Here is a 14,974-nt window from a genome sequence, read left to right as displayed (position 1 = left end):
TATCAGAAGGAAAAAAGAAGAAATATAACACCTATTTAATTGCTGACCTCAAAATTCTAAGTTTTGGATGTCACTATAATCAAGTCATACGAAAGAGGACTTTAAAAATAAGTAAATAAATGATTCTGCTATAGAGGATGCATGAGATACAGGATGAAAGAAAAGAAGAAACTATGCTAATGTTATAGATTTTTTCTGATTTAGGATAAATTTTCCAGTGACAATATACTTAAAAAAGGAAATAAAAAGATGTGTTCTGGATAACTGTTAGACTGACTCAAAAAGTAGCTCAAATAAGGACAAAAAGAAACGGATGTTAAAGATGTATGTGAAGAGTCTGAATAACATTTCCACTAAATATCCCTACTAAATGTATGTGATTTTTAATATGTACAGATATGATTGAATCAGTACTAAATAATATAGGCATTTGACCAATTCATCTCTTTTGTGCTTAGTCACTCAGTCATGTCCAACTCTTTGCGACCCCATGAACTATAGCCCACCGGCTCCTCCGTCCATAGGGATTCTCCAGGCAACAATACTGAAGTGGGTTGCCATGTCCTCCTCCAGGGGATCTTCCCAACCCAGGGATCGAACACAGGTCTCCCACATTGTAAGCAGATTCCTTACCATCTGAGCCACCAGGGAAGCCCATGCATACACTATTTGTCTAAAATTTTTGTCAGATCTTCTAGATGGAAAAATCAGAGGTCACTTATAATGAGTCCCCTGGTATTGATGCAATATATACCCTCACACCAGTGAGGTAGATGACATGTCTATGACTTTATAACTAAAGAGTAAAAGGAGAGATAATTTATTGAGTACCTACAGTAATATACCAGACTTTGGGATATCAGCATGTATGTAAAGTATTTCATTTAATTTCCACTTAGTACTGTGAGATGGGCATAAAAGGACTTTCATATGGTAACAGACTAGAATGTAGTCTAAAACTCAAACTTTCTCTCTCTGGCTTAGAGTTCATGTTCTTTCTACTACAGTATTAGTAAGCTTCACTTTGGAAGAGGCTTACATTTCCCCTAGTGCTTCTGAAAGACATTTATCTTTCTACCTGAGTGTGGCCACTTCGTTTCGTCAGCTTCACTCTAGTTTGGTCCAGGCAGGGTACATCCCCATAGCGGTTCTTCTCTAGGTTTCCTGGAGACCTGAAAGAGATGAAACAAACTGAAATAAAGACACAACTATAAGAGTTGAAAATGGATGACAACAGGAGTGGAACTGAGGGTAAGGAGGGAGACTGCTATTTGCCATTCATTACTTTTTTTCTTTGGTATTATTTGATTCTGAAAAAATCATCTGCGTATATATTGATTAAAAGCAAAAAAAAAATTTACAAAGACCACCCACATAAAGTAATACTCTATATTATTTATGCATATGAATGTATATATAAGAGTATAAACATAATGATCTGGAAGGAAACATACCACATTCATACTAGTGACTGCTTCTGAGGAGTGAGAATTGATGGTGACGGTTAGAAGGGATTTCAACTTTACAATTAACTATTTCTTTTCTATAAAAAGATGAAGCAAATACAACAAAATACTAAAAACTGCCAGTTATTAATTCTTGGTGGTTAAGAAATAGTTGTTAGTCACGTTATACTCTTAGGGGCATCTTCCCACACAAATAAACCCAGCTGATATTTTACAAAGTTCCAAGAACAACTCAACAGAAAAAGGAATACTCTTTCCGACCAATGGTGCTGGACTAATTAGATACCTATAGGGAAAAAATCTGAACACCAAACTAAACCTTACACAAAAAATTAATTCAAAATGGATCACAGATTTAAATTAAATGTAAAACATAAGCTATAAAAATTTTAGGGGAAAAAAGTAGAAAAATCTTTGGATTCTAAGGCGAAGCAATGTGTTCTTAGGCTTGACATCAAGAGTATGATCCATAGAGGAAAAAATGATTAAAGAACTTCATCAAAATAAACTTCTGCTTCACAAGAGAACCAGAAAAGAAAAAAAGAAAGAAAAGCTACAGACTGGAAGAAAATATTTTCAAACTATGCATCCAACAAAGAACCAGTACCTAGAACATAAAGAACTCTCAAGTATCAAGTGTTTAAAAAAAAAAATCCAAATAGAAAATGGGCAAAAGACATTTTTACAAAGAGGATATACAGATGGCAAAAAAGTACATGAAAAAATGTTCAATAACATTAGCTAGTAGAAAAATGTAAATTAAGACCACAATTTTAATTTTAACTTAGGGGTATCATTACATACCTATCAGAACAGCCAAAAAAAAAAAAAAAGTAACAACACTGAACACTGGGGAGGATGCAAAGAAAACGGACATTTTGGGACTTCCCTGGGAGTCCAGTGGCTAAGACCCCGTGCTCCCAGTGCAGGGGGCCCAGGTTTGGTCCCTGGGGCTGCAGCTAAGAATCCCATATGCCACAGTCAAGGTCAGAGACCCAGCAGAATCAGATAAAGAAATAACACATATTTCAAAAGAAGAAACAGCCCATTCACATATTGCTGGGGGGAATGCAGAAGAATATAGCCACTCTAGGAAACAGCTGGATAGTTTTTCATAAAACTAAACACTTAGTTAACATATAACCTAGCAATTCCACCCTTAGCCATTTATCCCAGAGAAACAGAAACTTATTTTTACACAAAACCTAGACATGAATGTTCACAGCAGCTTTACTCATAATCGCTAGAAACTGGAAACAACCCAGATGTCCTTCAACAAGTGGTTAATTGATTAACAGTTTACACTGTAGTTCAATCATATCATGGGATATTATTCAGCAATAAAAAGAAACAAACTTGATACAAATAAAAACTTGGGTGAAACTCCAGAGAATTACACTGAGTAAAAAAAGGCAATCCCAAAAGTCTATATACAGTATGATTCCATCTATATAGTAACATTCTTGAAATGACAAAATTATAGTAATGGAAAATTGATTAGTAGTTACAGGGGTTAGGGATGGGGAGGGATAGAATGGAGAGGTATGTGGTTATGGAATTCTGTATCTTGACTGTGGTTTTGCATACACAAACCTACCTGAGTGATAAAAATTGCAAAGAACTAAATACACAAACACACAAACAAAAACTGGGGAAATCTGAATAAGATTGGTGGACCTGCAATGTGGGAGACCTGGGTTCGATCCCTGGGTTGGGAAGATCTCCTGGAGAAGGGAACAGCTACCCACTCCAGTATTCTGGCCTGGAGAATTCCACGGACTATATAGTCCATGGGGTCGCAAAGAGTCAGACACGACTGAGCAACTTTCACTTACTTACTTATCAATATCCCAGTTGTGATACTGTACAAAGCTTCTGGAAGATCTTACCATGGGATAGCTGTGGAAAGGGTATACGTGATCTTTGATCTACAATTTTCTCATAATAAAAATTAAATTTTTATTTATTAAAAAAAAAATCCTTTGAAAGAATGATGTAGAGGGGAAAAAAGGTAAAGTCTCACAGTCCATGGGCATCCTGGACCGCAGTGAATACCTACTTCTTAAACTAGAATTCCCAGGAAAACAGTTTGTTCTGTGTAAGTAGTTCTACTGGAACTGAGTGTAAGACACAGGCCTGAAGATGTTGAGGATTCTGGTTTCTAGCTCCTGAAGTAGGATGTTTTCATTCATTCAATAAATAAAGAGGCAGGACTGGGAATCCTTCCATAAGATTGGGATATATTCTCTGATTATAACATGATAGCTGACTTGGATGATGCAAAGAGGATAATCCAAACATACTTTTTTAATGTGATGAAGGGGAACCATGGTAGAAATGACACCTTAAGGACCCCTCAGCAGAAGGACCAGAGCAAGGTCAGGGATTCCCAGAACAAGGGTGCACCCTCTGCTCTGGCTGGGAAAAGGACTGGACACATATAGGGGTCTAGAACTGGTGGGGAAGAACACTCTCCCCACGTGACACATGCTCTGCTTTCTCGCTCTTTTTTTTCCTTATTTTTCTTTGGATTCTTGTTTTACTGATTTTTTTTTCTTAATTGCTTCTCCTCTCTTACCTTCCTTATCTGTTTCCTAACTTGTTATTATTCTCTTTCTTTTTCCTTCTCTTTCTTTCCTCACTCTTTGCATACCTTTTTTACAGTACACTGACTAAGCTGGAGAGGAATTACAAGGGGAGAGAGGTACTCACAGATTCCTAAAACATTTAAGCTATAAAATAATCAGTGGATATCAGCGAGTCTAACATAAAATATTACAAACAGGAAAACTGAGGTATAAAGTAGGGAAATAACTTGGGTAAGTCACAGAGGATATTTTTGGCTAAGCTGGTACTTGAGCCTGAGACCCACTGAAGACAGCTTCCTTAATTTTCAACAAACAGATCTCAAAACTTGGAGGAAAAGAAGTTTTTGCTGCAGTCAATGAAAACATGTTAAGATAAATGACAGCAGCAGTAAGAGAAATGATCAGTGCTCTACTGCCAACAATAGTTATCAAGTAGTTAACAAACCAGTTATAGAATTTAGGTAGAAGGAAAATCCCACAGGCTAAATTCCTAAGAGGCAACTCTCCTCTCTTACTGACTGTGGGTTATTTAAAATGGACCAGTACGCCTCCTCAGAAAGTAATGTAACACTATAAACGCTCTAGGCAGAAGCTGCCCAAAAGCAAGGACCAGAGATCACACTTGGAACAAGAATCAACAGCCTACCTTTTGGGCCTCTACTTTTTTTTTTTCCCCTAAAAGCACTTGCATATCAGGAACACATCAAAAAATGCATCCTTTAGTACACAGTTTCTCTATTGTTACCAAAGACCTTCAGAAACTTCACAGCATATGCTATTGGCAACAAGCGCCAACTGGTGCCTCTTTCTGGATGAGAGAAACCATGATCTAAGTGAAAGTGGTGCTCCTTAACCTAAGGAAGAGCCTCTCTTAAGGATGTAAGGTGTGGAAGGTGTACCAACACGTGTCACAAGCATCTTGGAAAGTGATCACTGGCCCAAACCTTCCCTACTTACATGGAACAGTGGAAAGTACCAACTGGGTTCTCACGACGGATGTCTTCATACTCCTCGTATATCCCCCGCTTCTGCCTGGTGCTAACATAGTCCATCAATTCCTGGATGGTCATGGCTTGGGGGTCTGGGACATGCACTGAGTCCCAGTCTAAGGCTGGAGGGAGGGAGAACAGGATGATCTCATCGAAGGGATCTGGGTGGCCATTCATCTGGGATAGAAACTGGAAATTCCAAGTGGCGAGGTCAATTTTGACATATCCACCCAGGTTTTCCGGGAGGCACTCTCTGGGCAGGTGCTGGGTGACTTCAGACGTCTTCAATATCTGAATCTGGAAAGTAAGAGAGAACTACGTGAGTCTGTGGGAAGGGAGGGGCATACAGACAGTGAACGTAAAGAACCAAAGTACTTCAGAGAATGAGATGAGATTGGCTTGAAACACGTGGTATACTTAGAAAAGACGTAAATGCAATTTCATCTGTTTAACATTGAAATCCTAGGAATTTCCCAGGAAAGGTTTGATTTTCCACAATGTATAGCAAACTCATTCCTGGAATTAGGGGCCCGGTCACAAACATAAAGGTAGGTATAGAGAACCAAGGCTTTATACTATATACAAGGCTTTCCAGTTCCATCTCACATGGGTCCTGGCCTTTTTGACTACTAAGAATGCATAGAAAGTGGTTGTGTTGTCAACCCCATACTAAGGTAACCAATTCTAAGTCTGTTAGCTTGTCCTTTACTCATAGCTTGGTATGGATGTTCTCAAAAATAGATTTCTAAATGAAAGCAAGACAAAACCAGCCACCCAGAGGCAGGGAAGCCCAGGAAAAATGCTAGAGAAGTAACTATAATACTCAATTCCTCTCTTTGCTGCCATAGTGGACACAGCCATATTGGACCAAATTAGCCTAGCTGGTTCCTTTCGAAATCTGTGTGGAATGGGATGTTTGCCTTGCTTGCTGCTGCTTCTTCCTGGAATGCCGTCTTTTTCTCTATGGCCTCTTCAAGGACCAGCTATGGCTCAACTCTTTCGCGAAGCCTTCCCTGACTGTCTGAGGCAATATTCTCCTCTGTGTTCCCGTTGAGCCACAGTCCTCTGAACATGTCTTGTCCCCTTTCACAACCATGAGCTCCACAGGAGTAAGGGCTATGGCACTCAAGTTTTAATTCCCAAGGCTCAGAACCTGGACTGTAAAGGTGCTCAATATATTGTGAGCTTGTACATGCATGTATATACACTTGTATAAAATGCAAGTGTTAAGAACTTACCCAAGGAGTCCTCTCAAAGAGTCACCTGGGAGAGTACCTCTCCTACTCTGGGGTCACTAAGTCCCTAACCTTCTACAAAATGAAATGTCTTTAGTTTTTTCCCTCCAACCCAAGTTGCCTCGGCAACAAAGATCTGTATTGTTAGTATTCATATAATCTCATATTAAAAAAAAAATCCTCTGATAATATTTTACATTATTATCTTATTCTAGTATATCAATGTTTCCTATACCCTTTCTCTTAAGGGTGAGAAATGAATGAGTGAATGACTAAAACCATAATCTTTGTGTCATGGAATATTCGGGGAATGATAATAGAATTAAGATGATGTTAGACAACACTTTTGAAGTTAGGAAGCAACAAGCTGTTTTAAGAGAAAATGCCAGGAGTAAAAAAGTGTCTGAGATTCTCCTTTACCACCCTGGTGGTCAAAGGGACTGGGTGATACTTCCAGTTGAACAAAATCAAATACCAGCTCAACTGAGGTAATTATATTAGAAGCTGTACAAATCTAAATTTGGGAAGTGGTAGCTATCTCTAAGTTACTCATGGGACACATTTCTTCAATATTAGCTCCATGCAAGGTACTATATAGAGGGGAAGAGCCCAAATTATTTCCAGGTTCAAACTTCAAGGAACTTGTAGTACAGTCAAAAAGGAAGCTTGTACTGAGCTGAGTAAAGAATAAAGCAGAAAATGTAAGTGAACACACTAACAGAAGCAGGGAGAGAGACAAGTCAGGAAGGGTTTTGAAGGCAGAGAATTAATTGGCAAGTTTCAACAGCAGAGATGGAACTGTACCTATCCCACCTCCAAATAATAAAGTTAGCTTGCCTTACCCTCTCCCGAACTTTATCCTTCAGAAGGAGGCTGATAATGGAATAGGGCACTCGGAACCATATGGGTGCTCCCACAATCAGCACTTTCTTCAAACGAGCTGGAAAAGCTCCCTGTGGAGAACACGTGTGTGTTAGTCACTCAGTCGTGTCTGACTCTTTGTGACCCTATGGACTGCAGCCTGCCAGGCTCCTCTGTCCATAGAATTCTCTCAGCAAAAATACTGGAGTGGGTTGCCATTCCCTTCTCCAGGGGATCTTCCTGACCCACGGATCACACCCGGGTCTCCTGCATTGCAGGCAGATTCTTTACCACCTGAGCCACCAGGGAAGCCCTGTGGAGAACACATACAAGGATTTAAATACACCAATCAGGGCACTTCAACAGTGCCTAGTGGGAGCTTTGATTGTTTAAATCCAAAATTTAGGTTTTCTGCTCCTTTCACCATTCTTACCCAGCAGGGGGAGTCTACAGCCTAATTCAGGTTTCACTTAGTGGCTAGAGAAAAAGTAGTTAAAAAGAAAGAAATGAAAGCAACCTAAAAGTCCATCACCAGAGGAATGGATAAAGATGTGGTACATGTATACAATGGAATACTACTCGGCCATTAAAAAGAACAACATAACGCCATTTGCAGCAACATGGATGGACCAAGAGATTCTCATACTGAGTGAAGTCAGACACAAAGGCAAATGTATCACTTATATGTGGAATCTTAAAAAGAAAAAAAGGGTACAAATGAACTTATTCACAAAACAGAAGTAGAGCCATGGATATAGAAAACAAACTTACTGTTACTAGGGGATAAGGGTGGGAGAGGGATAAATTGGGAGATTGGGATTGACATAAACACAATACTATATATAAAACATGTAACTGATTCACTTTGCTGTACACCTGAAACTAATACAGCATTATAAATCAACTACAGTTCAATAAAGCTTAAAAAAAGAAATTAAAAGCTGATTTACCGTTCAAAGTAATCATATTATGGAGACATAGACAGGGGCAAAAGTTCAGCCTGGGACACCTAAGGATTATAGGTGAGTATGCTGGAATCCACACATTGAAATGCATGGGCTTTGAGTTATTTGATCTGGATCCACTTAACGCCAGAGAATGACTTCAGAACTTTTGGTTACGTTAGTAAGTAAGATATACCCTAAAGATTCTCAAGTCTCCCTGCAGATCTGAAAGAGGAATCTCAAAGGAAACAGATGAGTATCTCCTTACCTTTTTTTTCTATGATTATATTCCCTTGATCAAGTGAGCTCTCTATGATTTTTATTGTCAGTACAACACCACATTTTCAAAAAAACTCTTATTTGTGAAACAAATAAAATAAAAAAGTAGTAATATTATGTTCTTGTCCATATAAGCTTTATAGATCAAAACTACTCTGACTTTTCTTGTCAGCATACATGTATGCATCCTTACATTCTAATTATTAAAACTTTAAGGAACAATCAGATCACAAATAAAATGAACATGAAACATTTCTCATAATCTTTCCTTTATATTGATATCTGTGTGTTTATAATCATTTTCTACTCATCTCTTCATCTATTTATATATTCATTCATTCAGTCAATCAATATGATCGCCTGGGCATGAGGACAAATTAGGTCTAAAAGAAAGGAGACACCCTGATCTGCACAAGGCATAAGAATTAAAAATTATTTCTTTTTAAGCCACAGCTCTTTGTTTCATTTATAGTTTCTCAACACTCCAGTCCTGCTCATAGGCAGGGATAATGAGTAATACTGTCCTTCTACTGGGAAGAAATTATTCCCAGCTATATAATAGTATTTTAAAGTACTGTAATACCATTTTAAAATATGAAAGATAAATATGAGAAAATCAGCCACCCTATAAATAATAATCAACATAAAAGTATAATGGTAAAAAGCCTCTGGTTTATAATAGTATTTGTACACAAAAGCACCATCTCTCTCCCTGCATGATAATGGTCTTACAAAAGAGATGATTTATCCCTGGAGTTTTCTATGTTTATACACATATATATGTACATTTTTTAGCCTAAGAATATACATCAAAAGAAACATGTAAGACACATAGTTTTTATATTTTATTGAAAGACATAACAAAAGACTTTAAAAAATCCATAAAACAAAGCATTCCTGGACAGGTAAAGATGAGGCTATAAAGTCAATTCTCCTTAAATTAATTCATTATATCCAAATTAAATCCCAAAGTGTCTTATCTACCAGAACTTGACTGAATGACTCTAATGTTCATCTAATCAAAAGATCATGATTTTTTAAAAGCATTTTCTCAACAGATTTATAATTTTGAAAAAGTGATTACCTCTGTGGAATGGCACTGGGCTGTATGAAGGAGGGGTTGGAGACTTTTCCTTGAATTAGTTTTTTTGTTTGTTTTTATAATTAAAAAAAAAGGTATAAAGTTTGTTTTTAGAATGCATGTTATATACCAGTAAAAATTTAAATAAAAGCACACAAAAGTGCATGTAAAAGAATAAAAATGTAAAAACAGTCAAAACAATTTTTAGAAATAAAAGAATACAGGGAAGCTTATCCTATACAATGTTAAATTTCATTATAAGGCTACAATAAATTTAAAAAGTGAGTATGTTGGTCTGGATGCCTAGATCAATAGAACAAGGAGTCCAGAAATAGACACACTTACCATATGGAAATTTAGTATAAGATAAAGGCGTTACCCAAAGTAAGCAGGGAAAAAACTGTATTAGTTAACAAATATCACCAAGACAGCTATTTAAAAACAAATTATTTTGTCCATAATATTATATACTATGCATATTATTAAATGTAAAATATGTAATACAGTATATTAAAACTATAATGAAAAATTGAGAAAACATAGTACTATGACAAGACATCGTCATGTTGAGTAAATTATAAACTGCAAAAATGCTGGTAACACATACTTAATAATGTCCCTAATATTCTTAATAACAAATTTTGCAAATCAATGAGACAAACACTTCAAAAGAAAAATGGGTAGAATATATAAGCAGAAAAAAAATTTTAAAGAAATACTGATGTTAAACGTGAAAATAAGTTAAAGTTCATCAGTAATAAATAAACACCAAATAAAGACATGAATATGATTAAAATCCAAATAATAAATGATGATAAGAATCTAGCAAACAAGGATGTTGATGGGAGTATAAATCTGAACTAAGGTTTTAGAGGACTATTTGGCAATATTTATCAAATTTTAAATGTACCTACATTTTGACCATAAATATCTGCTTACCTAAATTTATCCTGAGGAAATAATTGACCAAATATACAAAAATAAATGTAAAATGATGTTCACTGAAGCCTTTATAACAACACAAAAAAATAGAATAAACTTCATTTTTTCTGCTCGGTATATCAACAACAGGAACATTTTTTGTAAGGGACTTCTCTGGTGTTCCCAGTGGTTAAGAATCTGCCTGACAATGCAAGCGGTGCTGCTAGGTCACTTCAGTCATGTCTGACTCCTTGTGACCCCATGGACTGTAGTCCACCAGGCTCCTCTGTCCATGAGATTCTCCAGGCAAGAATACTGGAGTGGGTTGCCATGCCCTCGTCCAGGGGATCTTTCCAACCCAGGGATCAAACTGATGTCTCATTATGTCTCCTGCATTAGCAACAGGGTTCTTTCCCACTAGCGCCACCTGGGAAGGCAGCCACTGAAGGGGTACATGGGTTCAATCCCTGGTCCGGGAAGATCCCACATTCTGGGGAGCAGTTAAGCCTAGGTGTCACAACTAGTGAGCCTGTGTGCCGCAAATACTGAAGCCCCCCAGGCCCTAGAGCCTGTGCTCTGCAACAAGAGAAGTCACAGCAGTGAGAAGCCCACACACCACAACAAAGAGTAGCCCCCACCTGCTGCAACTAGAGAAAGCCCACGCAGCAATGAAGACCCAGTACAGAAAAAAACAAAAACTGTGCAGCCACTAAAAAATGTGAGGGAAAAAAGGAGCTAAGAGCTATATGTACTGACATATAAAGATGACAAAGATACACTGCTTGCTAAGTAAAAAAATGACAAATTACAACTGCTGAATATAATATGCCATACTTGTAAAGAAAAATAATTATCCTCACCCCATATGTATGCATACCTATATACACATGTACACATTTTAAAAGCTTGGAGCCTGGACATACATACCCTAAGTTCTTTATACTGATAATTTTCAAGGGGTGGAATTATAAGTAATAGCTTTGTACTTATTGGAGAAGGAAATGGCACCCCACTCCAATACTCTTGCCTGGAGAATCCCATAGACGGAGGAGCCTGGTAGGCTACAGTCCATGGGGTCGCTGGGAGTTAGACACGACTGAGTGACTTCACTTTCATGCATTGGAGAAGGAAATGGCAACCCACTCCAGTGTTCCTGCCTGGAGAATCCCAGGGATGGGGGAGCCTGTCTATGGGGTCGCACAGAATCGGAGACGACTGAAGCAACTTAGCAGCAGCAGTAGCAGCTATACTTACTAGTTGTATTACCTTCAGCAAGTTCTTGTATTTTCTAGGCCTAAGTTTCTAGATCTATAAAATGGGTACAATAATAGTAATAGCCATCACAACTCACGGGAATGATATCAGGATTAATTGAGGATTAATGATACCAGGATTAATTAATTTAAAGCATGAAGTTAGAACTGTATTCAAAGCATTCAGTAAGTGTTAACAAATATTACTTTATAAGTGTCAGCATTAATAAATTTTCTGAAAATTAATGTACTTTAAGTCATGTATTTCTCTTTTTTTTAAACTCACTCATTTATTTATTTTTATTTTCGGCTGCACTTGATCTTCTCTGCTGCAGCATGTGGGCTTTCTCTAGTTGCAGCAAGTAGGGGCTACTCTCTAGTTGTGGTGCACGGGTTCTAGAGCGCTGACTCAGTACTCATGGTGCACAGGCTAAGTTTCCCCACAGCATGTGGAATCCTCCTGAACCAGGGATCGAACCTGTGTCCCCTGCATTGGCTGGCAGACTCTTAACCACTGGACCACCAGGGAAGTCCCAGTCATGTATTTCATAATCAGGAAAATAAACATTTATTCTTTGGGCTAGACAAATTCCACATTGTCTAGTAAAAGTAAATTTCACACTGCATGGTTTGAATGGTTCATCTAAAACAATAGTTAAGAATCCATATAATGGCAACTAAAATAGGTTATGACATTTTAAAATTTAAAACGGATTACTCCTAAGAAAGTTACCAAGATGGGGAAAATTTATTCAGAGCAACTTAGGAAGTCAAAGATTATGTATACTTTTATTCTAGTGTCATATTTTCATCCAAATCCTCACCACAGTAACTATTGGAAACTAATTCACACTGAATAGAAATCTAAAGTGTGAGACCGTGCATTGAAGATAAACTTCTATTTATTACTTTCATAAGAATGAGGATGGTAGGGGACTGAATTTAAAATTTTATCTATTCCCAATGATGGAGCAACAAGTCACTAAAGAGAACATATAGATATATAGATTTTAAGGCAACCAAACTTTTATTTCATTCTGTTTGAATTTATATAACAAAACAACTACAGTATTTTCACTATTTTGCAGCAAATAAAGGAGGACATACAAACAGCAAAAGAACATTTGAAGAAAAAGATATCATGTTTTTAAGGAGTTCAAACAACAAAAAAAGGATACTATTATTTTAAAATTCTATATTCAAAAAAGGAGAACAATTATAGAATGCAGTACTGGGATAGTTAACGGAAACAGATACTCTTATTTGTTGGTGACAATGTATATTTCTTTTCCACTTTTATCGAGGGTAACCTAGTGATGTATAAGAAAGACACAAGAATATTCATAATCTTTAGCCAAATAATCCAACTCTCAGAAATATCTTCTTAAAATAATTTAAGAGAAAGAGCAAAAATAACCATAATTGTATTATTTAAACCTGAAAACAATCTGAATAATAAAGAAAGATGGTTAGATAGTTAAACTGTCTATGATATATTAACTTACCAAGTTATTGTGACTCTGTTAAAACTGATAAGTAAAAGGCCTATGTTGTGGAAAGGAGAGGATATTTAGTATGCAAAACTGGGAAGAAAAAAAATAGCTATCCATATGGAAAAAAAGTCAGATTCCTACATCTTATACCATACTCGAAAATCAACTCCAGATGGATTAAGGTCTTAAATGACAAAAACAAAATTTTTAACTTTTAAAAGAAAATAGCTCCTCAAAAAATTAAATGTAGAATCACCATATGATCTAACAATTCCACGTGTAGGCATACACACCGAAGAATTGAAAGCAAGGACTCAAACAGATGCTGTAACACCCATGTCCATAGCAGCATCATTCACAATAGCCAAAACGTGGAAACAACCCAACTGTCCTTCGACAGATGAATGGATTAACAACACAAGGTATATACATGATAGAATATTATCCAGCCTTAAGAGAGAATGAAATTCTGATACATGCTACAATACGGATGAATCTTAAAAATATTAAGCTGAGTGAAATAAAACAGACACAAAGGGCAAATATTGCATGATTCCATTTACATGAGGATCTAGAATAGGCAAATTCACAGAGACAGAAAGTAGAAGAGAGGTTGCCGGGGGTTGTGGGGTAGAGAGGGGATATACTGTTTAATGAGCACTGAGTTTCTGTGTGGGATGATGAACAGTTTTGAAAATGGATAGTGGTAATGGGCTACATTGTGAATGTACTTAATGCTACTGAACTGTACACTCAAAATTGTTAACAACAGTAACCACAAGATTGTGTATAAGTGTATATTTTATCACAATAAAAAATAATTAAAAAATTAATACACATGGTGGAATCAATGGTAGAGCAGTAAAAAATAAATATTTAATATTATTTTTCTGACTTTGGAATAGGGAAGGACTTATGATGCAAAATGTATTAAGCAGAAATTAAACACAGACACATCTAACCATATTAAAATGAAGAACTTTTGTTAGTCAAAAGGACTCTACAAAAAGTGAAAAAGCAAGCTATAAACTGAATATATGTGTATATGTGTATGTATGTATATAGATGTGGATGTATGTATATACATATAAGTATGTGTGTGTGTCAGTTGCTCAGTTGTGTCTGACTCTTTGCGACCCCATGGCCTGTAGCCCACCAGGCGCCTCTATCCATGAGATTCTCCAGGCAAGAATACTGGAGTGGGTTGCCATGCCCTCATCCAGGGGATGTTTCCGACCCAGGGATTAAACCCGGGTATCCTGCATTGCAGGCATATTCTTTACCCTCTGAGCTACCAGGGAAGCCTGACATACACACAAAGAGATTAGTACTAATACATAAACAACTACATAAATGGACTATAGGAAAATGGGTAAAAGTCATAAAGAGGCATTGTGCAGAAGAAAACATAAATGGCCAATAAATATATGAAGAGATACTCAATCTCACTAATAAAAGAGATTTTGAGTTATATCACAAGATACCATTTTATACCTGTTGATTGGGAAAAATTAAGAAGTATGACATTATCATGTATTGGAGAGGATGTGGAAAATTTACACATGGCAGGCAGGCACAACCATTTTGGAAAGCAATTAAATACTATCTTAAAACACTGAATCTTCCCAGGCCTTATGACCCAGTAACTCTACTCCTAGATGTATACTCTAGAACATTTTCAGTGGGGGTGGTATCACCCCCAGAGGGTGAAATTAGTTCTGAGAAGACTGGGAATGGGAAAAATGGTCCAAACATACATGCTGTCTTTGCACATAAAGCACAGATATACATTCTGCCTTAGAGATATTCTTCCACACACACACCAGAAGATATGTATAAGAATGTTCACAGCAGCACTGTTCAT

General features: G+C 37.0%; 1 protein-coding gene across 1 annotated transcript in view; it reads right to left on the bottom strand.

Annotated features, from left to right (window-relative positions):
- The window catches only part of PTPN9 (protein tyrosine phosphatase non-receptor type 9), a 72,455-nt gene that overhangs the window by 13,415 nt on the left and 44,066 nt on the right, over nt 1–14,974 (bottom strand). Inside the window, exons 6-8 of the mRNA XM_052659779.1 lie at nt 7,121–7,231; nt 5,012–5,340; nt 1,079–1,172 (exon numbers count right to left, since the gene is read on the bottom strand). Coding sequence (XP_052515739.1) covers nt 1,079–1,172; nt 5,012–5,340; nt 7,121–7,231 — 534 coding nt within the window. The remainder of the gene's footprint in view (nt 1–1,078; nt 1,173–5,011; nt 5,341–7,120; nt 7,232–14,974) is intronic.

This window comes from Budorcas taxicolor, chromosome 21 (genome assembly GCF_023091745.1).
Source record: "Budorcas taxicolor isolate Tak-1 chromosome 21, Takin1.1, whole genome shotgun sequence".
In the NCBI taxonomy this organism is placed as follows: Eukaryota; Metazoa; Chordata; class Mammalia; order Artiodactyla; family Bovidae; genus Budorcas; species Budorcas taxicolor.
Note: the sequence above shows the minus strand (reverse complement) of the source record. Positions and strands in the feature narration are given on the sequence as shown.